This window comes from Balaenoptera acutorostrata, chromosome 15 (assembly GCF_949987535.1).
Source record: "Balaenoptera acutorostrata chromosome 15, mBalAcu1.1, whole genome shotgun sequence".
NCBI lineage: Eukaryota > Metazoa > Chordata > Mammalia > Artiodactyla > Balaenopteridae > Balaenoptera > Balaenoptera acutorostrata.
This window is the reverse complement of record NC_080078.1, coordinates 88465962-88490736: the sequence shown is the minus strand read 5'-3', so window position 1 is coordinate 88490736 and position 24775 is coordinate 88465962. Positions and strand designations below refer to the sequence as shown.

Below are 24775 nucleotides of genomic sequence, written 5' to 3'. Positions count from 1 at the left end.
CTCCTTCCCCAGCAGCTTTCTGAGCCTGGATGCGTCTCTGCATCTCAGTGTGCGGCCAGAGTCGCAGCAGAGCTGGGCATCCAAGGATGCCGGGTACCCGGCGTTGCTGGCCTGGCCTTTGCCCCTGGGGAGGCCCGGCCTGAGGCTCACTCCCCTCCCTGCCGCCACCCGGGTCCGTGGAGAGGACATTTCCCTGCTGCCTTCTGTGGAATGCTGGGGAATCTTCTATTTGGATGCAACCTGGGTGGGCAGAGGGTGGCTGGCCACTGAGGCGGGGTCCCGGCCCTCACGTGGCCCAAGCTGAGCCTTCCCCACACAGCTTTCAAGTCTCCTCTGCAATGTGACAGCGCTCGGCTTCCCTGCCGTCGGAGAAGAGTATTTTTAGTTTTGAACCCACCACGTGGAGAGAGACAAGTTATCAATAGCAGCGGCAAAGGGCTTTTTCTTTTTTTTCCTCATGGCTTTGGGACCTGAGCAATCTGCACCTATTAAATTCTGCCAAAAGAGAAAAAATGTATTCCTCTTATAAACTTTTTACCCCGCGCCTTCCTCACTGCTGCAGCTTTGCAAACCAACTCTTCCCGGGTGGATCCCACCCAACTCAGCAGCGCTCCGCCCCCAGCCCCCTAGCCTCTGCAGGAGACCACTCCGCCCCACGAAGGGACCACAGGAGCAAGCTGACCCACGGAAGCAGAAAGAGCAGGGCGGGGGCTGCAGCCCTGGAACAGGCAGGAATGAGGGGCCGGGGTGGGGTGGGGTGACTTCCATGCTCAGAGTAGATTGACATGGGCCCCGCTTTTAGCTTCAGCAGCAGCCCTAGCATTTACTGAGCACTTACTGTGTGCCCAGCCCTGGGCTGAGTACCTTTAGGTATATTGCCTCAGTTAAATGCCCTTCTCACCCTCTGAAGAGTTTCCAAAATGAGGTGACATGGAATCCCAAGGCCTTTCTGGCTGCTATTAGGTGTTTCTAGAGGAAAGGGTTCCACGGTCAAGCAGGTTTGGGAATGCTGTTTAAACAAAGCCAACAAGTGTCCCCCTTCTCAGGGCCCTTCCCACGCTGGTATATGTGGGATCCTCCAAGACACAGAAGGGCCTGCTGCAGACCCAGGATTTATTGGAACAGGACAACTTTTTCTTTTCCCTATGGAATGTCTTGTATGACTCTGAAGTGGCCTCCTACCTTGCCGGGGGGGACATTTGGGCCCACTTAGCTTCCTGCTTTTTAGGATTAGTTAGAGCTGCATACGTGCAAAAACCCAGAATAACAGGTGTCAGCAAAACAGAAATGTCCTTCTTTCTCACATGGCACAAGCCCAGGCTGTCCAGGGTTGGCAGGGTACCCAGCTCCTACCCTATTGTTTTACTCTTCTAATACTAGCGTCCATCCTCAGTGTCACCTCACAACCCAAGATGGCTGCTGGTGCTCCAGCCATCACATGCATATTTGACCAGGAAGAAGGAGTGAGGGAAAGAACAAGAGCAGAGGTGCTGAGAGGTGCTGCCCCACCAGGTGAATCAGCTCCCTTTGAGAATCTGTCCCTGAAGATATACCAGACACTTCTGCTCACATCTCACTAGCCAAAACTTTATCCCATGCCACTCTCAGTGGAACAGTAGCATTTTAGCTGAGTGCATTTCCAGCCTGAATAAAACAGAGGGCCCAGGGAAGAAGATTATGTGTGGCTAGGCCTGACTGTGGCCCCCAGGCCTCCCCCAGCATCCTCTGGCAGGCCCAGAGATGCAGACACCTGGTGAGGCGTGGGCTCACAATAGCTGCCCAGAAAGAAGGGGCAGTGCCAGACGCAGAGCAGCGCTCTCAGCTCACAGCCTGTGTGCCTACTGTGTGCCCAGTGTGGTACCAGGCCGGGAGCCTCAGTGTTGTCCCTGGACAGAGGCTTGGTTTCTCTCTCCCTGGCTGTGCCCTGACTGCTGAGCACCTGCTGCCCTGCTGGCCCTGCGCTGGGTGCCAGGTGCTGTCATGAGCAGGCATATGGGTTCAGGAGGCCACAGGGGACCCCCAGGCAGGCAGGTCCTTCTCTCCCCACCCTTCCCAGGGGCCCACGTGCAGCGGGAGGGGTGTGGGCGCATCTGTGCGCAGGGGACCAGTGGGGCACGTGGGAGCGGGAGGAAGACAGCTCGGGCTGGGTTAAATTTAACTTGTCGGAGCTGCCGGCCCGGCCAGGGGAGCTGCCAGGCGTGGGGGTGGGAAGGGGCAAAGTTGAAACATGCCCAGGGAGCAGGGATGGGGGTGGCCCAAAGCAGTGTGATTCATTCCTCTTCCTGGGAGTGGTCTGGGCCAGCGGGGAGGGGCTGGCGGCAGCGGGGTCACCTCCATTCTGGGCAGAAGCGAGTTGGCTCCCGTGGTGGGTGGGTGGGGCCCTTGCATAAGAGAGATCCTGGCATTTGGGGTCTTTTGGAGGATAGGTGTGCTCCCCCCATCCCATCCCCGGAGAGGAAGGCAGGGAAGGGGAGAGGAGGGGGCAGCTAGCAATCTGTGCCAGGTGGTCACAGCGGGGTTGGGGGGTCTGCCCTGGAGGGTCCCACTTGGGGGGTGAGAGGTGGCCACAGTGGCGGGGACAGGAGTGCCGCCTGCAGTCGCGTGGGGCTCCGCGCTCGGTTTACTGCTCGGCTGTTGCCATCTTGCAATTCTTAATTTCTGAGGAGGGGCGCACATTCTTATCTTGCACTGGGACCCACAAATTCTGTAGCCGTCTGAGGAGGGGTCAGCGCAGGAATCGGCCCACGGGGTGCTGCCTCTCCGCTTCCCGGGCCTCAGGCTACGCATGCAGCTGGTCGGATGGCTCCGCCCCCTCCAGGTAGGGGGCAGACTGGGCCAATGAACCAGGTTTGTTCTGGGCAAGAGGCAAAGGGGCTGATAAGAGGCCTTGTGCTGGGCGCTTGGCCAGCCCTGCCCCCGCCAAGGGAAGGCAGTCTGCCCAGGAGTCCCACAGCCCGGGGCTCTGGCCCTCAGGGCTGGTCCTCTCTGAGGCACCCCTGGAGACAGAGCTGGCCTGGCACCTCCACCCACTCGCCGGCCTTGGGAACGACACGCCTTCTGGGCTGCTAGCCGATCAGCACGTAGTAGGTGCTCGATGAACGCCCCTGGAGGCCAGCAAGAGGTGGGTGGGGGTGGGCTGGGGTGGGGGAGGAACCTGCAGCCCCACTCAAGTCCAGGCTCTGCCACTTGCTAACGGAGCATCTCTCTGAGCCTCAGGTTCCCCAGTGGTGGGGCCCTTGGAGGGCGCGGGCATGGCCCCCCCCGACGAGCATCCAGTGGCTCTGCTCAGCATCCACCCCTGTCTTCTAGGAACAGCCCCAAATCCTCCTGAGGGACCCCCACTCACAGGCTGACCCCACCTCTGGCACGTGACTGGAACCTGGGACATCACTACCTCAACTTTGAGATAAGCAGTCAGGCCATGGGCTTGGGCAAGGGCCCCTGCATCTGCTGCCGGGGCTGTGAGCTGCGGGCTGTCAGCCTGGAGGGACCACACCAAGGGGAGTGGCTGCCTGAGAGGGGAGCAGGGCTGGGAGACACAGGCTGTGACAGGAGCAGTCGGGCTCCTGGATCCAGCCATGCCTGAAGGAGGTCCACCACCAGTGAACCGTCAGATGCATGCCCTGTTGAGCCAAGGTTTCCATGCCCACTTCTCCACGTGTGGGGAGGATGGCTACCTATCAGGACAGGCCTCTGGACCCTTCTTCTGTCCATCAGGGCTTCCTACTGAAGAACCTTCCAGTGAACTTTGTTACTTGTTACATGAGCGTTTCCAGCTCTGCATGAATCAGCTGAACAAATTTAGAAAACGTGAGAAGATTATGCAATGCCAGGAAAAGGTGGACCCAAACTGAGGTCTGGCAGGGACATGGGGAAGTGGGCATGGGTCTCACTGGGGTAACCAGCACCCAGGGCCGTGGCAGAACCCAGGTGGCCCCGCTGTGCCCCTGCAGAAGGCAGGGCTCTGGTCAGGGACTGGGGGCAGGGACTTCATGGTTCTTAGTCACGGACCAGCGCTGCCACTTCCTGCTGGTGGCCTTAGGCCAGTCTTCCAGCACAACCACCTGGCCAGCGTGTCCTAAGAGAAGCAAACGGCTTCCCAAGCAAAACTCCCCCAGCCCTCAGGGCGAGGCCCAAGAGGTGCTGCTCCCGGAACCCCAGCCTGCTGCCCCGCAGCCCCTCCATCTGCTGAGCTTGCAGCGCCCCCGCCCCCCGGCCTGAGGGCTGCCCACTTGTTTCCGTGTTGTGATTTCTAGCTGTGTGTGCCTGTGCAGCCGAGTGACTGAGATTTGTACCCAGGCCGGGGGCGGGGGGGCTACTCTAGAGCAACTCTTGACCCCGGCCCTCGCCCAGGACCTGGTCCTACAGTCAGGGCCACCCGCGGAGGGAAGGGACATTTCTATGACCTGACCTGTCCCTACAGGGTGGGAAGGAGGACGAGTGCCAGCTTCCTAGCTTCCTTCAGGGGCCCTACCCCTGGCTCAAGTCAGAAACACACCCACAGACACACATGTATGCACATGTGCACTCGGTCACACCCACACCCACACAAAGACTCATAGACACACAGCCAGGCCCACATGGACACACACACAGACACACTAAAAAACACAAGAGACACACATGTACAAAGACACATACACATACGTGCACACAGACACACACACACGCATACACATATGTACTTAACCACACACGCAGACACTCGTGCACACAGACACACCTTGGGAGTTGCCCCAGGCCCCCTCCTTCCTCCTCGAGGACTCGGGGGACGTCTTCACTAACTGGACCCTGTGCCCCAGCACGGAGACGGTCAGCTCTTTCGTTATTTTCCTGACAGACACAGGCCCCCCCCCAAGGAGCCACCTGAATCCCGGGGGACTCGGGGGGTAAACAGAGGTGCAACTCTGGGGCCTGGCCTCTCCTGCAGGGGGCAGCTCCCAGAGTGGGCCCCTCCTTCCGACCCCCCGAAGCAGGGTGTCAGGGCCCCACGCGGGGTGAGGGCCCTGCGCGTTTGCCCGGGGCTGGCACCGTGCGTGCATAGCACACACGCCTGCACACGCGTGCACACGAATGCTCACACGCTCTCTGGACCCCAGCACAGAACAGCACAGGCCAGGTCGGGAGACCTGGAGTACCCCTGAGGGCTGGCAGGGGAGGGCGGCGTGGGGCAGGGGTGTGTTTGCTGGGAAGAGAGGGAGGTGGGCCGTGGTTCCAGGGCCGACGCTGGGCCTTGGGGACCCTGACGGGGTCTGGGGAGGGGGCTGTCGGCCTCTCAGCCTCACCCCCCGAGCAGAGCAGGGCAGCAGCCAGACAGGGGGCTCGTGCACAGGAGTCAGAGCCCCAGGGAGGCCCCCAGCATGCCCAGCCCAGCGGCCACCCCGTCCCCTGCCCCAGACGGACGACCCTCCCCACACCGTGACCTCAGCTGCTCCATCCACGGGGAGGGCATCTCTGGCCCGTGCATGGCGCACGCTGCCCGCAGCCCGGCCCGCCCCGCCTCAACCCCAGGCCTGGGGTCTGCAGAATGGACTGGGGTCACCAGGCCCCGCCTGCCTCGTCTGCACTGTCACCAGGGCCACCCGACCTGTTCACCGCGAGAGGGGCCCAGCAGGGGACGGGAGGCCTGAGGGAGGGCGAGACAGGGCCGATGTACATGGGCTCTGACCTGCTGTGACAGTGGCGCTGCTGGGCACAGGGCGCAGAGCACGGACAGGCTCTGGGGGGCAGGGCCTCCAAGGGCAGGCGGATGGCAGCCAGCCACGGCCAGCTGCCAGCCAGGAGTCCAGACAAAGGCATGGCTCAGTCCCCACCCCTCACCCTGCGGCAAAGGCTGAGGGGCCGAGTCCACAGCAGGAAGCTTCGGGGTCGGGGGCAGCTGCAGCACAGACGAGGACCCTGGGGCCGGGCTGGGCAGAGCTGGGCACCATCCCCGCCCCTGCTTACACACGCAGGCCCACGCTCCCCCCCCCTCACCCACTTCCACGAGCCCCAAGGCTGGGCACTCGTCAGAGCAGCCTGTCTCCACCCATGGCCAGGCTCGACCACCCCGAGGGGTTTGACGCTTACTACCCAGGGTCTGATCAGGGTCTAGGCCACAGGCCCTGGAGGGTCCTGGCCGGGACTCACGGTCTGAGCTTGGCTCAGGTCCCCAGCCCTGCTGACACATGGCGCTGCTGGGTCACAGCCACGGGAAGCCCCACCAAACACTCTTGGGGATGCAATGGAGGTTCCCAGGCTGTGGCCAGCCCCCCATAGCTGGATTTGAGGGCCCTTCTGAGGCCCCATGCCAGCTGACACCTAGCCCCACCCAGGGCTCTGCAGAAGGCACCCTGGACGAAGATCCACCTTCACCCTTCTTTCCTGCTTCTCCATGACTTATGCTTTTTTGTGGGGGGGGCCGCACCACGCAGCATGCGGGATCTTAGTTCCCTGACCAGGGATCGAATCCGCACCCCCTGTAGTGGAAGCGTGGAGTCCTAACCACTGGGCCGCCAGGGAAGTCTGGCTTATGCATTCTTAGCCCATGGAGAGAACCGCAGAGATGCAAGTGGTTTCATTCATTCATTCAGCAAATATCGATACTTAACTGCCAACCCTGGGAAGTGGGCACATCCAGAACCACACCTGAGTCATGCAGAGGGATTTTCTGGGGGTGAGGGTGCCTCTTTCCTTAGAGAAGCGCATTTATTACCTCTGGTCCCCACCCCAGTTGCCCCTGCGCCTCCCCGGCAGCTGTTCGCACGCCCTTAGATCAGACCTCCTGCAGGGACCCCTCCTGAGAGTCCCTTTTCTCGTGGTTAACATCTCCACTGGCACTGTCCTTAGGAGGAAAGGGCAACAGGTGAGGAAATTCAGACCCAGGGTCAAGTCCCCCCTCCCATCAGCTCTCCAAACTGTGCTCTCTCCAGCCTCTGAGCCCCTGCACCTGAGTCTCTCTGCTCCCCCCGCGTGGACACCAAGGCCCCAGAGCTCTTTTTTCTGGGGGCCACTGATGCAGGCCATGGGATGGGGGTGACCTTGCCTCTAAGCTGGCAGCACTGGCTCCAGGAGAGGGGGGCGCAGGCCGGGAGGGAGGGCTGCCGGCCTCCTTCCTGCGGGTCGCCGCTGGGGAGGACTCCAGAGCCTTCCGGCCCAGGCTCTGTGGTCGGACGTGTCTGGTGGGCGGAGAGCTGCCCCTCGTCCCTCACCCTCTCGCCCTCATTCTCACGCTGGGCCCTGTGCTCACAGCAGCCAGGCAGCAGAAGACACAGATGCCCAGGAAGAAGGCCGTCTCCGCAGTCCCCAGTCCCACTGCCCCGCCTGCCCCCCACCCGTGAGCTTCATCTCGGGGGCCTCCCACCGAGCTCTCAGTGCCCAGGCCCGCTGTCCCCCCAGGACCAGGCAGGAGCTCCCTGGACACTGCCAACAAAGAAAGGCACTGCCCAGGGAAGTGGCACAGGCACACGGGACCCACAGGGGATGACTGCCCAGGGTGGGGTTCAAGTGACATTGACCACATTGCTGTAAGCTCAAGCAAAGCTGCCCCAGCTGGCCACCAAGCCAGGCCAAGGGGGCTAATTTTGGGTGCTGTTGGTAGCCCTGTCTTCCTCCTGGGGAGTGGACAAGAGCATAGGAGAGCAGCCTGGAGCTGCAGGAAAGAGATCTTAGGGGGACACTCCCTTCTGGGAATGAGGTGGACACAGGGAAAAGACAGGTGGAAAGAGAAGTTGTTCTTTGAGTTCCTGGATGCAGCTGTATCTGAAGCCCACCTCCTGGACTTTTCAGCCATGGGCAACAATAAACACTCCTTTTCCTTAGGCTTTTTTGAGTTGGTTTTCATCATTTGCAGCCAAACCACAGCAACTGTATCCCTGGTTCTCCTGTCCTCTCTCTCCTTCCTGCCACCTGGGCCATGGGCCCAATTCAGCCTTGTCCCTAAAGGCAGGGAAATCAGACTCAGCTTTTATTCCAAAGCGGTGACCTTGGGAGACATTCTGATCACACCTGTGCCCTGAGCTCATCAGGATGCACCCGGAGCTGGCTCAGAATGTCACCAGGAAAAGAAAAAAAAAGAAGACAAGGAACAAAAACAGAAAAATCTGCATTCCCATATGCCAGTGAGCTCTTGCAGAAAGAGAGAAGGCAAAGAGAGGTTCCTCTAAAGAGGTGTCATGGCACCAGACCCAGAATGCTGACAAGCGCTCCAGCAAATGTGCCTTGGCCATAAGAGCAGGACAGTCGCCCTGCAGCGGGCCACCGCGGCTCCACTCCCCTCGTTATCTCTCACTAGGGGGCCACGTCCCGTGCAGCAGGGTAGGGCTCCGAGGGCAGGCGCTCTGGTGAAGGAGAGGTTTCCCAGCTCAGTGGGGCAGCTGGAGGCGGAGCCCGTTGCCCCATGACCGTGACCGTGACCGTGACCACGGGCGACCGGGACAGCCTCCTGCTGCTCAGACGCCGGCACACGCAGCTCCGTCTCCCCAGCCCAGGGCTCCTCTGGCCCCAGACCCAGAAGAGGTGAGCGGGCCGCTCCTGGGCCAGGCCTCGGACTCCAGGGCTGGGGCTGGGCCTGGGGGCCCGATGACCTCTCCCCCAGGAGGTCCAATGGGCCATCATCTATCTCAACACGCTCAAATCTGAGCACCCCCTTGACCCCCAGCCTGCTCCTCCCGCAGACCCCCAGCTCATTCGTGTCAACGCCACCCTCGAGGCATTTGAGCCAAAACCCTGGAGCCAGCCCTGACCCCCCTGTGTCTTTCTCTCACACAGCTCGTGTGTCCGCTTCGACCCAGAACCTGCCCGGCTCTCCCCTCCCCCATTGCCACCGTTGTCCTCGCCTGGAGCCTAGCAGCGGCCTCCCCACCTGCCTCTCGGCTCTGCCCTCACCCTGCTGGAGATTGTTCTGCCCTGAAGCAGGGAGGCCTGTCTCACTGTCTCTCAAAACCCTCCTGGGCCTCCCTCAGCGTCTGCACAGGGCGTGAGGCACCACATCTGCCCTCCCGCCGCCCCGCCCCCGCGGCCGCCACAGACGCACGGCCCCCCCCACCCACCTTGTCCTTTGCTCCCGCGGTCCCCTCTGCCTGGAACGCTGCTCCCTGCGGATCTCCACCTGGCTGCCTCCTGGAGGTCTTGGCTCGACTCCCTGGCCATCCTTCCAGAACCGGAACGCAGCCTGTGTTAACTTGGGTCCTCCAGGAAGCAGACGCGGAGACAGGGTCCAAGGTCGAGAGGTTAGTGGGGACACCTGTGAAAGACAAAGGGAGCAGGTGAGGAGCGTTCAGACCACAGTGCGGGTCTGACACGTGCGCAGGGAGAAGGTAGTAGGAAGGGGGAGCCCCCCGGGAAAGTCTCAGCCCCCCACGGGAGCCCCAGAGCAGACACTGCACACAGAGGAGTCCCACACGACAGCTGCTGACCAGACGCCCGGGAAGAGGCTGCTCTCAGCTGGGGCGGTCACCGGCCCTCCTGCCAGCAAGTTCCCTGTGGACGGGCCTCTGAGCAGCACACGTCCGTGCAGCAGGTTCTCTGCTCCATGCGGCAGGAGGGAGGTGGGTGGGGCCCTGCCACTGCAGCGGGTCTCGGGGCCCCTCCACTCTCCAGCCTACAGCCCTCCTCAGCTGTCACCTCTGCAGATCTTGGGGGCTGAATGAACGAATCAACTGATCAATCAGTGGATGAGCTATCTCCTGTGTGAGGGGTTTGCAGGGGATCTGAGTTCACTAATCTAGGGCTTACGTTATTGGGGCATTGCTTCCTTCTGGTACTGCACATTTTGCACCCCAAATGCTGGCTGTTTTGACAAATGGAGAAACTCGGCCCCCAGGCCACGCTCTTTGGGGGTGTCCAGGTGAGCTGAGAATAGGGGCCCATGTCCCCCAACGCTCAGCCAGCCTTTCCTAGGGTCTTGGGGCGTTCCCTGCCATCCTGGGGCCTGAATACCCACTCCTTGAGACAGAGACCTCAGGGCAAGATGCCCTGTGGACAGTCATGTGGGGACCTGCCTCATTCACCCCAAACTGCCTTAGCCAAGTTGGGCCCAGCCCAGAGGACTCTAGGCTCCTGTCCCACCAAGGTCTAGGCCCCAAGAGTTAGTACATTTGCAAGCTCAGGGGCCTTGATCTCAGGGCTGGGCCAGGAGTGTAACCGTTAAGAGAGGGGCCTCTGGCCTTGTGTGACCTTGGGCAGGTAGCTTCCTGGGCTCTGTGCAGGCTGCTGGTCCTACCCACCTTGTATGCTGAATTTCGGGGGGCTGATGAGGTCATGCGTGTCAGTGCCAACAGGGGGCGCTCACCACCCTTGGCCATGGCCATCCTCAAACCTCTGGGCCAGCTGTGGCCCTCCTCCTGATGGCCTCCATTTCAAGAGGAAGGTCTCCACACTCAGAGAAATTTGGTAACTCCCCCAAGTCACCCAAGTGCCAGGGTCTGAACTGAGTCCATCCCCTGCGTCCCCCGCTCTAGCTGCTATGGGGTGAGAGACTGCCAAGGAAAGCTCGCGAACACTAAAGGCCACAAGGACAGCCGGGCCCCAGCTTGACTGAGGCTTTAAAGCGGCTGCCCTCTGCTCAGACTTCCCTCCACCCTGGCCAGGAACTGAGGCTGGGAGGGGGCTCCCAGCCAGTGAGGAGAGAGCCAGGGCCCCCCTCACTCCCCACCCACCTCCATCTCCGGAGGCCTGGGGTGGGGTGCAGGTGCGCCCTTGAAGCACTGGCTGGCCAGCGCCGGCCTTGGGGTGCTTGTGCAGGAGCGGGCTCTGGCGGGGTCCGGGCGGCAGGGAGCCGCTGGCGAGCACAGAGGACGGCCAGTCCTTGCCCAGCACCAGAGAGGCAGGAAGGCTTGGACGGCGGGAGCAATGGGCTCCAGCAGCTCTCCACCTTGGCTCATCCAACCACCAACTGGTGCCTGGTCCTGGCACAGCCCTGCCCACCATGCAAGGTGGGGAGCTGGGGGAGCCTGTACAAGGAGCAGGGCTTGCTGGTGGGAGGGGTACAGCCAGCTACTCAGAGAGGGCTTCTGGGACGGGGAGCTGGAGCCCCACACGTCTCCCCCAGCGCAAGCTGCGAGAAGCCATAGAACCGTGGATCCTCTGGGGCTGGGGTGAGGGTCTGGGGTCTCCTCCCTGCAATCAGCCCTGAGGAGGGGGTAGGGGAACCCAGCACCCCTCCCTCACTCCCCAAAGTTTCTAAAGCACCTCGGGGCTAGGGGGAGCGGTGGGTCCCAGCGTGATGAGGAAGCTGCTGGAAGTGCGGGTGCCTGTGTGCCCGTGCCTGGGGTCCCCCTGCAGCCCCACCCCCGCACGCAGACGCGCACTTTTCTGTCCTCTTTGAGGCTTCGGCAGATGTGCGCCGCTGGCGACAGAGCAGCGCCGCTGCTTCCCTCTCCCTCGGGCGCTGTTCCCTCGCTGTCTGCGGTCTGATGTGTGCGCGTCTAACTGCCGTTCGTGGGTCCCCAGCCCGACGCTGGGCGGCTGTTTCCCTGGTCTGTGGGAGTCTGTGTGTCTGCATGTGGGCGTGTCTGTCTGTCTCGCTGTGTGTGTCTCGTCCTTGACCCAGTCTATCTGAGCGCTTGTGCCTGGGCGGAGGGGGCGCTCCCTCCCGCCGCCTCTCCTCCCCCCAAACCCTCCCGCAGGCGCTAACGGAGCGCGCCGCCCCGGCTGCGCCCGGAGCGCAGTGACCTCGTCGGTCCCTGCAGCACTGACCGCCCCACTGCGCTGTCCACCGGGGGGACCCGTGGCTGGGTTCCGAGCCGATGGTCGCTCTCCCTTCAAACTAGGGCCGCCTGAGCCCAGGGTAGGCACGCTCCCCTCCCAGCTGGGTCCGCTGGGTCCCCATTTTCCCTTATGTAACTCCACATCTGTCTGCGCCTTGCAGGTCACCCTGGACGCTGCGCTGGGTCCTGCCCACGGGGAGACTCAGATTCAGAGTCGAGTCCCACGCATACGGGGGGCGGAGCGAACCCCTGGCTCGGGCACGGCTATCGGAGACCCTCCCATCCTTTCTCCTCGGGAGGTTCCTTTCTCCGAGAACTGCTTGCCCGAAGCGTGAACCGAGGAGGGGTCCCGTGGGGCAAGTTCCCCCGAGCGCGGGCGCAGGTGTTTCCCCTCACCCGCACTCCAGATCCCCACAGGCGCCCCGGCTCCCGACGAGGGCCGGCCAGGGGTCCCCGGGGCCGAGGGCACGGGGCAGGCCGCGCGGTCCAGAGGCTTCTGTGTGCGAGCGCAGGTTGAACGCAGGCGAGCCCCCAGCTCCGGCGCCCGCCGTGCCGGGCTCCCCGCCAGCCGCCGTGCACACTCGGGCTGGGGCTCCGGCTGCCCGGCGGGCACGCGGCGCTGTCCGTGGTGCTGCCGGCGCCGGGCGGGGCGGGGGCGGGGGCGGGGGCGGGGCGAGGGCGGCAGCCAATGGCGGGGGCGCTGAGCGGGGCGCGGGGGGCCGCGGGCTGGGCCCGGGGCTCACTCTGCTGCTCTCGGCACTCGGGGCGCACGGACGCTCCGCCAGCGGCTCGGGCTCCAGCTCCGCTCCGGGTCCGCTCGTGCTGCAGCGGTCGTGCCGCTGGCCCGATTCGGCTCAGATTCCGGGCCGGGCCCCCTCGGCGCCGCCCGCCCGGGCCGCGGTCTCGGCGCCCGCGGACCATGCGCCGGGTACCCCCCGGGGAGCCCGGCCGGGCCGAGAGCCCGCAAAGACCAGGCTCCCGGGCCGGGGTCCCTCCCGGCCGCCCGGCCGGCGGTCCGCGCCCTGCCCTGCGCCCCGGCGCCGTGTGAGCTGGCGGGGCCATGGAGCGCTCCCCGCCCGACGGACCGCTGAACGCGTCGGGGGCTCTGGCAAGCGAGGCGGCGGCGGCGGGCGGAGCGCGCGGCTTCTCCGCCGCCTGGACCGCGGTGCTGGCGGCGCTCATGGCGCTGCTCATCGTGGCCACGGTGCTGGGCAACGCGCTGGTCATGCTCGCCTTCGTGGCCGATTCGAGCCTCCGCACGCAGAACAACTTCTTTCTGCTCAACCTCGCCATCTCCGACTTCCTCGTGGGTAAAGCCCCCAGCCCCCGCCCGAGCCCAGGGGCGCCCTGACGGGTCGGGCCAGTGGGGATTGGAACGCGCGGACCTAGGGTGCCTTTGCCTCGGGGACACGCCCCGGTAGGGGGTCCGGCCTGGGGAGGGGGCATCCGGGACTCGTGGGGAGGTGGGCGCAGGCGAAGTTCCTTGCCTCCCCGGCCGCGGGACTCGGGCTGGGGAAGGATGTCCCCGGGGAAGGGGTCCTAGCCGGCGGGCGCTCGGCCAGGCGCAAGGCGCCGCGGCCGCGGTGCAGCGCGGGCTCCTGCGCCGTAGCTAAACAAAGGCTGCAGAGGACTCAGGACATGGGGAGGGCGCTGGGGGGGGGAGGTTTGGGGGAGGGGACATGGAGGGGAGATCTTTAGAGCCGTGTTGGGGGAGGAGGCCATGGGGAAGGCGGGCGGGGTGGGGGGAGAGGCTCTGAGAAGCGCGCTCTCACGTGTCCGTGCTCTGCTGCCGGCTGTGGGGCGGGGCGCAAGGAGGGGACCGGCGGACCAGACACCTGTTGGGGCTGAGACAGGCGTCTGCCAGACGCTCAGAGCGGGGTTGGCGGCGGGAGCCGCCCGCGCCCGCGTGGCAGCAGTCAAGTGCCCTTTGAGTCCGGAGAAAGGCTTTTCTGAGCTGATGAGGAAGAGCTATCCAAAGGCCAGAATAGGAGCTTGGGATCCAGCGGGGCCAGAGAGGGAGGAAATTCTCTTTCCTTCTTCTGGGCACTGGGAGGGCTGGGCAGAAGCCCAGGAATGACCAGACCAAGGCTCTGGGGCTCGTTGCGCCCAGCGGTCCCCGCACCTGGATCTTCCTCCTGCCCCCAAGTCCGGGGGACCCAGTGGGACTGGGGGCCGGGCAGGTGTTGAAGGCCAGGTGCAGTGCGAAGAGTGTGCCTACGAATGAGGCAGAGGGAGGATTGCTGGTCCCAGAAGGGCCACCGAGTGACCCTAGGTCCTGCCTGTCTCTCGGCTGGGGGTGGGGGGTCTGAGCCCTGCGCAGCCACGGCCCACCACGGCCCTCCTCTCCCACAGGGGCCTTCTGCATCCCCCTGTACGTGCCCTACGTGCTGACTGGCCGCTGGCCCTTTGGCCGGGGCCTCTGCAAGCTGTGGCTCGTGGCGGACTACCTGCTCTGCGCCTCCTCTGTCTTCAGTATCGTGCTCATCAGCTATGACCGCTTCCTGTCGGTCACCCGAGCCGTGAGTCTGGGACGTGGGTGCCCATGTTCACTCCTGGGGGAAGGGTGGTCAGGAGCAGCCAGGAGACGCACCCGGCAGGGGGTACGGCCACTTCTGAGTGGGCAGTGCTGGGGGGGCTTGGTCCTCCCTGGCCTCACACCTGACACATCGGGCACTCTATGGCCAGCTGCCCACTCGGTAGCCATTTGCTGCCAGTAGGACTGGTCCTGGTTCAGGCAGAAGGCACAGTGTGGACCTGAAGGAAGGGGGTCACTTCAGCCTCCACCCTGGAGCAGGTCCAAAGTCCCTGGAACTAAGGGAGGATCTGGGCCAGGGGCCCTTGGTGGTACCTCCCCACAGGTGTGCGTGCCTCGGGAAGACAGGCTCCACGAGCTTCCCTGGGCGTGGTGGCCACCATGAGTTAGGGACCCTGGGCTGCCTGGACTTCCCACGTCGGTGTCCTGTGGGCACCGGGCTGGCGGCACTGAAGCAGAGGTCACTCCAGTGCAATCTCATTTTCTCCCTGATGGCTCCATCAGGCACCCCAGGGCCCTCCGCTGGGGACCACATGTGTCCTAGTCCAGGGAGGCAGTGGGACAGAGTGCAGAGAGCATGGGTTTCGAACCAGCTCTGCCCCTTGAGCCGACCCACCTGTGTTCTTTCCTGCCCTGCCTGAGCCATCAAGAAAGTGGGGATCATGCTGGAGCAGTTGTGAAGATTAAATAAGATGGTATTGAAAGGTGCCGAGCAGAGAGCCTGGCACACGGCAGGGACTCAATTGATCGGACAGCGACGTGACCCCCCGGGGGGAGCGCACAGCTGGTGGGGCGACGGCAGACAGGCAGCCCGGCACAAAGTTAGGATTCTGGGGGAGGTTCCGAGGCCATAGGAGAGTGTGACAGGGCCTCAGCCTGCCCGGGCGAGGGGAGGAAAAGGGAAAAGCATCCCTGCCGGGGAAGGCGTGCACAGAGGCCCGGAGGCTTCTGGGAGCTGCGAGCGGCAGCGGCTGACCTGGGCTCAGTCCCCTTGCCTCCTGACCCAGCGTGTCCCACCGCAGGTCTCCTACCGGGCCCAGCAGGGCGACACGCGGCGGGCAGTGAGGAAGATGGTGCTGGTGTGGGTGCTGGCCTTCCTGCTCTACGGACCCGCCATCCTCAGCTGGGAGTACCTGTCGGGGGGCAGCTCCATCCCCGAGGGCCACTGCTACGCCGAGTTCTTCTACAACTGGTACTTCCTCATCACGGCCTCCACCCTCGAGTTCTTCACGCCCTTCCTCAGCGTCACCTTCTTCAACCTCAGCATCTACCTGAACATCCAGAGACGCACCCGTGTCCGGCTGGATGGGGCATGCGAGGCGGCTACCTCGGAGCTTTCCCCCGAGGCCCAGCCCTCCCCGCCGCCAGCCACGCCCAGCTGCTGGGATTGCTGGCAGAAGGGGTGTGGGGAGGCCATGCCGCTGCACAGGCGCGGGGTGCGGGGAGGCGAGGCAGCCCCAGGCACAGGGGCCGAGGCTGGGGACGCGGCCTTCGGGGGCGGCAGCGGTGGAGGTACCGCGGCCTCGCCCACCTCCAGCTCTGGCAGCTCCTCGAGGGGCACCGAGCGGCCGCGCTCACTCAAGCGGGGCTCCAAGCCATCCACATCCTCGGCGTCCCTGGAGAAGCGCATGAAGATGGTGTCCCAGAGCATCGCCCAGCGCTTCCGGCTGTCGCGGGACAAGAAGGTGGCCAAGTCGCTGGCCATCATCGTGAGCATCTTTGGGCTCTGCTGGGCCCCATACACACTCCTGATGATCATCCGGGCCGCCTGCCACGGCCCCTGCGTCCCCGACTACTGGTACGAGACGTCCTTCTGGCTGCTGTGGGCCAACTCGGCCGTCAACCCTGTCCTCTACCCACTGTGCCACTACAGCTTCCGCCGGGCCTTTACCAAGCTGCTCTGCCCGCAGAAGCTCAAGATGCAGCCCCCCAGCTCCCTGGAGCACTGCTGGAAGTGAGCCGGCCTCCACGGGCACCTGGGAGGCAGGGGCAGAGCCCTCCACTGCCACCCCCCTCGAGGTCCTGTGTTTCCGGGCAGCCGGGCCTCGCCACCCTCCACCTGGCTGCCCCGCAGGCGTGAGCCCTGCCTTGTCTTCGGCCCACCCTAAATGCCATGGCAGCCTCTCAGACCGTCCGCTGGCAGTTGATGCAGCCTGGCGGGCGGCTGGACAGGCCCCTGCTACCTGAACCGGAATGTGGCCACCCAAATCCTGCTCTAGCCCGGGAGGGACAACCCAGGGGTCCCAGCCAGTCTGCCACCCCCAAGGACGGTGGGATGGCCGGTTGTGTCCACGCTTCACACAATCACTGCTTGGTGTCTTCCCAAAGCAAGTTCCTGGCGTGCGCGCCAGGCCTCCAGAGCCAGTGCTCCGCCCCTGCACGTGCACACGCCTGCACACCCCTGCACACCTGCCCCGTCCCAGACAAGCCCCGGCCACTGGCTTTGCTGCTGTCTGTCCCCTGCTCTAGCCTGGGACCTGGCTCCTTCACCCCTCTTCCCTCCAACTCTCTCTGCTCCCCAAGTGCCGGGTACTCCCCAGAGACCTCGCGGCAGGTCTCCGCTTCTCCATTCTTGGTGTTTCAGGAAGACCCAGAAGAAGAAAACACGTCGTGAACTCGCTGTTCCTTGGATGTTTAATGACGAGAGAAAGAACTGCTGAGGCGCTCAGGGCTGGATTGGCAGGTGTGGGCTCCCACACCCTCCTTCCTCGTGCTGCCGCTTCCGGCTGCACCGCGCCAGCGGCTTCTGCCCACCCCGCCCCGCAGCTCGCGGTGCTGGGCCCCGCCTGGCGGCTCTGAGAGCGGCCAGAGCCCCGGACGCCTGCTCGTCCAGCAGGCTGCCCTTCTGCTCCCTCTACTCAACCAGAGTTTTCTGGGATTGAGGGGGACCCAGCAGCGCCCTGAGGGTCCTGGGGCTCCCAGGGGCAGTCGGAGGAGACCAGGGGCCGGGTGCCCAGCAGAGGGGCCGCTTCGCCATATCCCGTGCACCTGGTTGGCACTCTGCATGCTCCGCTCCCCGCGCACCTGCTGCACTGCCCCTGCAGACCCCGAAGTCCACAGTAAAGTGTATTTTTTTATTGGTGCTGATTCCTGAGGACTTTGTGGGGGTGGCTGAGCGCCCGTACTCCAGTCGGGGACGCAGCGGGGCACAAGAGCACCCAGGTGGGCATGAGGCACAGGCCTGCCCCTCCCCCTGGCCTCAGTGTCCTCTTCAAGCGGACGAGCCCGGCGGTCATACCAGGGTTTAATCCTAACAAGCAACGTGGCCCCGGCAGTGCCCCGCCCGCTCCCCACTCCAGTCTTGAAAACACGCACCACAGCCCTCACCTGCTGCAGCCTGCCTGCCCCCAGGACAGGAGTTCTCACCGCTCTCAGCCATGATCTTCCCCCTGGGGAGCTTCCAGGGGTGTGGGGACTGGAGCTGAGCTTGAGGGGCTGGGCCAAGGGAGGGGAGGGGGCTTCCTGGGCAAAGGCCTGGAGGCGGGACTGAGGGTGATGGATGGGGAGGGGGAGAAGGACCTCACGAGGATGATGCTGGGTGATCCTGGGCCCAGTGGGCTCCACGGAGGGGGCAGACACTGGCCCTCACCCCAGGTGCCAGAGTCTACTCAGAAACGGGGCAAGACCAGCCCAACTTAGGGGCAATAGAAACTTGGGTGGGTCAGATGCCACCTCCTCCAGGAAGCCTCTCCTTCTTTCCAGCCACGAGGGCCCTCCCTCCCCTGACCTCACAGACACAGCCTCTCGTCCCCTCCCCACCATGCTGGCCCAGCGTCTACAGTCCTTTCTTCCCAAGGCAGAAAGACCTTCGGCTGCCTCAAGTCCCTCCCTTACAGCTGGGTGCCGTGGGTCCCATCTCCAGCAGTGAGGTGCCCGCCAGCTCTGAGTCTCACCACTGCAGGGGGCGAAGCTGTTCACAGCAACATTTGAAACCCACAAACCTTCCTCTTCCAGACATTTTCTCACCCCACAGCTGCACCCGCACTTTGTTTTCCCAAGCGCCCAGAAGTCTTCCTCCAGAATCCCAGCTGGGACTCCTTTCCCTCTGCACTTTCCCTCCACCGGAAGGGCCCCCTCTGGTCAAGGCAGGACGGTCTTCTTGGGCCCCCCTCTTTAGTGGCCCGAGGGAGGGGCGAGCCTTAGGTCCCCTCAGGGCGCTGGGCACTGCCATGAGCAGTGGGGCGGGAGCAGCCAGGGAAGGCGGTGACAGGGAGGTCGCCCACCGTTTTGGGCCCAGAGCTTGGGGAAGCCCTCGCAGCTCTGGGGCCCGTGGTGAGGCTGGCGGGCTAGCCATTGGCCTTCCCTCCGGCCCTGCAGACTTGCCTGGCCCCCAGAGGGTGGGTGTCCGTCCCGCAGCCCAGAGGTGTCTGGGGAAGGACAAAGAACCCACTCTCTGCAGCGGTGGGCACCTCCGTGCTGCCTGCACAGCCAGAGCCCTTGCTGCCCCTCAGCCCGGCCCTGCTAAATGGCTACAAACTGGAGGATAAAAGCGCAGGCTTTCAAGCAATTTTGCCTTCAATCTCTGCAAACTGCCGCTCCCCGAGCTACTGCGCAGGGATGGTGGAGGAGAGAGGAAAGACACGGAGTCTATCGGGCCCGTGTCCAGCAGCAAACAAACACGCCGAGGGGGTCTTTCTCCTTGGGTCCGACCGCTGGGAGCAGAGACAAGCTGAGCCCCAAGGCAGGAGCAGCCAGCTCTGCAGGCGCCGCCCATGTGGGCAGCTGCTGTTTATTGAGCACCTACTGTGTGCCGGGCTGTGTGCTGGGCAACGGGCTGGCGCATCAGCAGGGCCATTCCCGTGTGGGCTGAGGACTGGGGGGGACCAGGAGGCGGGTGGCCTGGCTCGTCAGCCGCGGGGACAGAGAGCCTGTCTGCGGAGGTGACGTTTCATTCATTCATTCCACAAACTTCCACTGAGCCCAGTGGTGGGAGCCCCGAGAGGTGGCAGAGGCCGAGCCTGTGGCTCAAGGAAGGGCCTGCAGGTGAAGGGGACAGAGGGGCAGTGATGTTTCAGGGCCTGGAGGCCAAGGTAAGGAGCGTGGCCTTGCTTCTGAGGACAATGAGGCATCGAGAGAGTGAGCCTTAGGCCCTAGGATGGAGCACAGTCTGGGTGGCCCACCTGTAAGTGTCAGCACAGTCCTAACAGTGGGTGCAGAGACTGGCAGGGGCATGAGGCTGGGGGGCAGTGGCACTGAGGAACTGGGCAATGGCCCGACGCAGGGTTCTGCCCTGGGTGCCCGTGGATGACCTGGCTCCTCCCCTCGGGGCAGCTGTCAGCCCTCAGGGGCCAGCACATCTACAGGGCCCCTCGGTCTGGCACTGGCTACGTATGTCCGGCTGCCGCTCCCGCCCCGGTGCTGGCTCTGGGGCGCCCCCTGAGAACACCTTCTGTGCACATGCTGGGTGAGGGTCCTTCCCAGCCTGGGGTGAAGACCCTACGTTCTCAGGAGCCCAGCAGGCAGTCCCCATCCTTCTACAAAAGGACAAATTATTCAACGCTCCTTCTGGGGCAACAGGGCCATGAAGAGGGAAGCCTGGGGTCAGCAGGCAGGGCTTCCGGAGGCCTGGATGTGGACGCCACACGCTGTCTGGCCTCTGCCTCCCCACCCCCAACCCAGCCACTCGTCGGCGCTGCGAAGAACATTTCCACCAACATTTACTGCAGCCCTGCATCCTCGTGGCCACCCCACAGGGGGCTGCTCAACTCTCCATTCTGCAGACTCCCCACAGCCAGGGCCCTGGAGGCTGGGCGACTCACCCCATATCCCGCACTCAGCAGTTGGTGGGGGCCAGGACCCCATCCTCACCCTTCCCTGGGTCCTCCCCAGGCACCGCAGGGGATGGTGGTGTGTGAGCGGGTCCCTGCCACGCTGCACCTTCCTGGGGGCCCAACTGCATCCCTGGGATGGCGAGCGCACCGGGGAGACCTGCCTGATGACGCATCTGGGGAGGGACGCTGGCTCCAGCAGGTCAGGGCTGGGGGTCCTGGAGCCTGCAGGGCCTGAGGCTGGGGGTCCCTGGTGCTGCCCAGGAAGGATGGCCATGGCGCCTGGCACAGGGAATGTGCTTAGACTACAATGATAATGAACGAACAGACCTACTATGTTCCGGGCACCATTCTGAGCCCTCTTCTCATGTAAACTCATCTAGTTCCCAAACAGAGTAGGTACTATTATTCCCATTTTACAGATGAGGAAACAAAGGCACAGAAAGGTTAAATGACCTGCTCAAGGTCACACAGCTAATGACTTTCCTTCCATGACCATTTTCCCAAGGCCCTCGGCGCTCAGGGCCACCTTCTCTTTCCTCTCCCGAGCCCGACCCCCAGGCACCCGGAGCAGGCTCAGGGGACACACACACACGCTCCTGAGTGTGCCCAAGGCCTCTCGCCGCACCCATTCCTCTGGTGACAGCAGCCCGTTTCTCCTCTGGGAACCCTTCCCCGTTTACTTCAGTGGCTCCAGGATGGGCGTGGATCCCCGGCGTGGCTGGTCAGCGTCACCGCGGAAGGTTGGGGGCGTGCACGTCTCCAGCGAGGCCAGGGCGCAGCAGTCCTGGGACCTTGTCTGGTGCCCTGGGAGGCCTGTGCTCCCCTCCAGCTGGGGTTGCCGGCCTGGCGGCCTCCGACACTATCCTCATAGAGGCCACCCCGTGGAGGGGGCACACCTGGCGCAGCCAAGGCGGAGGAAAGCCACACCGAGAGTTGGACGGAGACGGCTTCCACGTGCTGTGGTCTGAGGGCCTGGATCCAGCCTGGCCTGAAGCTAGAACCTGGACCTTCTGGTTTCATGAGTCACCAAATGCCCCTTCCTTCCTAAAGCCAGCAATGAAATGACGTTTTGTAATGTGATGGCCCAAGCTGGCATCCCTCTGTCTTGGGGTAGGGGAGGGGAACAGAACACTTCTGCCCATGGGAGGTCTGTGACCTTAATAAAAAATAGGGAAGTGGGCTTCCCTGGTGGTGCAGTGGTTGAGAATCTGCCTGCCAATGCAGGGGACACGGGTTCGAGCCCTGGTCTGGGAAGATCCCGCATGCCGCGGAGCAACTGCGCCCGTGAGCCACAACTACTGAGCCTGCGCGTCTGGAGCCTGTGCTCCGCAACAAGAGAGGCCGCGATAGTGAAAGGCCCGCGCCCCGCGATGAAGAGTGGCCCCCACTTGCCGCAACTAGAGGAAGCCCTCGCACAGAAACGAAGACCCAACACAGCCAAAAATAAATAATAAATAATAAATAAATAAATTTATTAAAAAAAAAAAACAAAACAAACAAAAAAAAAAATAGGGAAGTGAGTCAATTATTTAGTAATGATTGTTGGTAGGAAAATAATGATTTTTGGTATATTAGGAGTAACATACTGGCTCTAAGGGTGAAAGGTCAGGATGCCAGGCCATTTGTCTGTGACATCCTTCCTGCCCACAGGGGGACCTCGGCCAGGCGAGTGCCTTGACCTTAGATTCCTTGTCCATTAAGCAGAGCGTCCCAGACAGCACGCGGCATCCTGCGCCCAGGGTGGTAGGTGCTGTGTCCAGAGGAGGCACCTTGCTCTGGAGTTTGTCAGACACAAATCTCAGAGGGGTGCAAAAATATCCTTCAAAAGAGAAAGAAGAAAGGGGAGAAGGGAGAGAGGAGAGAAGGGTTTTGGATGTAAGGGGAGGAGGGGGTGGTAGCGCTGTGGGAACTGCGCTAAAAATGCATCCGTGACACTCCGAAGTCACCAGTTTCCAAATTCAAACATGACAAATTTGATGATCTTTAAATGCTTCCACTTTAAATGCTGGACGATCTTTAAAGAGTCCAGCAAAGCCTGGTTCTGAGCAGAGGTGTAGGAGTCAGGGCAGCTCAGTGGACGGGGAACGGCCTGCCCTCTGCCCTCCTTCCTGGGCCCCAGCTTAGCAGGACCACACATTCCCGAGAAGCCAGGAGGGGGCAGGGGGTAGACCATTCCTCGCCGGCCCCTCCCGGGTGCCCCTCAGGGCCCCGGGCTTCCTTTGACAGCCGAGGCTCGGCTCTGTCTCAGCCCCTCCAATCCATTAACTCATACTAAAGTGTGACGGACTGATTCTTCCAGGGACAGGGGGAGATGTGCATTGTAACAGAGGACGATCTTGATCTTTAAATCAAAGGAGGCAAATTCTAATGCAGGTATTTCAGACCTTAAGACACACCAGGTGGGTGAAGGGCTGGGGGTGGATGGTGTCTGCACACTTTCTTGAGCTCCTGCTACCTGCTGGGCCCTGAGCCAGATGCTGAATTCACCAAGAATTCCAGATCCGTGCAGCTGGGACGTCAGGGTCCCTTGCTCGGAGATCCTGGACGGAACCCCCGTGGTGGGCCAGCAGCTCTGTGGGCCACACGGATATTTCATGGGACCAGTGCCGGGTGCTTGAGGATGCCCCCTTTAATCAGCCATGGACCCCAGACGTTCCTCCGTGGTCCCTGTGAGCCAGCGGGCACCCCCTCGTCACGGGGAAGGCAGACAGGCGGACAGGTGCCCACCATCTTAGGCAGGGGCGGCTGCTGCCGGGTCGACCCCAAGGACAGCAGGGGTAGCTGGTTGGAAGCGACCAGCTGGGCCTGCCCTGGCACAGGCCAGCAGGGCGAGGCCTCTGCCCCCCGAGGCCCCCTCCAGGGACGGGAGGAAGGCAGGGCCCCTCGCAGAGGGACAGCCTCGCCCAAGTTGGCCCAGCCCCCCAGCGCTCCCTGCAAGCCCAGCATCAATGAGGGCTGTTTCCACGACCTCCCCCGCACCTCACCCCTTCACTTCCGCCATCAGATAAAACACAGGAGCTCAGTGCAATCTGGATTTCAGAGTCACAACAAATAATCTGTTAGCTAAGTACTGCATTCTTTGTTGTGAATCTGAAATTCAAACCTAACAGAGCTTGTGACCCTCCCTGTGTTCACAGACACTGCAGGGGACGGGCTGGGCTCTAAGGATCCATCCAGGTCTTTGGAAGCGACAGGAAGGGACAAGGGCTGGGCGGGTGGGTGGCTGTCTGTGGCCTGGAGCCCTGGGCCTGGCCAGGGGCGGTGTGCTGGCATCCTGGGGGCACGGCCCTCTCAACCCTGAGGCTTGCTCTGTCCTTCCCTGTGGCTCCCACAAGGCCCCACACGGGGAAGGGGCTGCGTACCCTGGGTGGGGCTGAAGTGAGCAAGCTTGACCCCCAGGCCAGGCCGTGGCTCTTAAGCTACTCTGCTGGGCCTTAGTGTCCCCGCTGTACAGATGATGAAAACCAGGCAGCTGGGGTGGGGTGACAAGCGTGGGCGTCCCCGTGATACCCCATTGCCGAGCGTGACAGGTTCAGTGGGCTGGGCTGGGCAACCTGCCCACCCCAAGGCCACAGCAGAACCTGGAGTGATTTCCTGGCTCTGGGAAAATATCAACCCACTGGTGCCCACTGATTCCTTGCAAGGAAAGATTTTTTTCTCTAAAGAATCAAAGGATTGGGCTTCCCTGGTGGCGCAGCGGTTGAGAATCTGCCTGCCAATGCAGGGGACACGGGTTCGAGCCCTGGTCCGGGAAGATCCCACATGCCACGGAGCAACTGGGCCCGTGAGCCACAATTACTGAGCCTGCGCGTCTGGAGCCTGTGCTCCGCAACAAGAGAGGCCGCGATAGTGAGAGGCCCGCGCACCGCGATGAAGAATGGCCCCCGCTTGCCGCAACGGGAGGAAGCCCTCGCACAGAAACGAAGACCCAACACAGCCATAAGTAAATAAAAAAAAAAAAAAAAAAAAAAAAAAAAAAAATTTAAAAAAAAAAAAAAAAAAAAGAATCAAAGGATTGCAAGACAGAAAGAGACCGCCCAGGGCCCCTTCTTGGGCACTCACAGCCCCGCCCCAGAGGCCTGTGGGTCCCCTCTGCTCTGTTTGGCCTTTTGCCCTTTCTGGAGAGGTGACACTCTGGCCTTGGTGAGTCCGAGCATTAGAGCCGTCCTGGCAACGGGAAGATGAATATCAACAGCAGACAGCGCCCAGCACACGCTCACCTGCACGCGTGTGCCTGCGTAACTGCAGGTGCGTGTGAGTGCGTGTGCTTAGTTCTATGTGTGTTTTCACTGCGGTCAAACACATCTAAAATGTGCCCTTTCCGCCATTTCAGTGCACAGCTCAGAGGCGTGGGGCACATTCACGCTGTCGTGCGACCATCCCCACCACCCACCTCCTGAACTTTCTCGTTTTCCCAAACTGGAAGTCTACCCATCAAACACTCAGTGAGACTTCATCACGGCTCACGACACCCCAGGCCCCTCGTGCTGCCCTTCTAGAGCCGCAGCCACCTCCCCACGGCAGGCCGGCCCCCCTCCGACCGTCTGAATGGAATCCGCAGGCAGCCACGCGGAGCAGCCCTCTGCTGCCCCTGTCGCTGGGCGGTGCTCTCCACTCTGTGGTCTTTGAACGTGTGCCCTGTCGGTAAACATGCTGGCATGTATCCCCACACACGTGCATGTATTCACCTGAACTACGACCTGCCCAGCACGTCTGTTATATGCCTCCGGTGCCGGCGCTGTCCCGGCCCTGGGATGCAGCCCAGACCAGGAACCTCATGGCGG

At 62.8% G+C, this 24775-nt stretch overlaps 1 protein-coding gene across 1 annotated transcript; it reads left to right on the top strand.

The window, feature by feature from the left end:
* Positions 1 to 12747: 12747 nt before the first annotated feature.
* On the top strand, positions 12748 to 16178 carry HRH3 (histamine receptor H3). The gene is made up of 3 exons (XM_057529664.1): positions 12748 to 12997; positions 14040 to 14206; positions 15243 to 16178. The coding sequence occupies exons 1-3, from the start codon at positions 12748 to 12750 to the stop codon at positions 16176 to 16178; spliced, it is 1353 nt and encodes a 450-aa protein (XP_057385647.1).
* The last annotated feature ends 8597 nt before the right edge of the window (positions 16179 to 24775 follow it).

Coding starts and splice junctions, on each gene's coding strand:
- HRH3 (XM_057529664.1), top strand. CDS start 12,748: ATGGAGCGCTCCCCGCCCGACGGACCGCTGAACGCGTCGGGGGCTCTG. Junction 12,998..14,039: donor CATCTCCGACTTCCTCGTGG/GTAAAGCCCCCA, acceptor CCTCTCCCACAG/GGGCCTTCTGCATCCCCCTG. Junction 14,207..15,242: donor TCCTGTCGGTCACCCGAGCC/GTGAGTCTGGGA, acceptor GTCCCACCGCAG/GTCTCCTACCGGGCCCAGCA.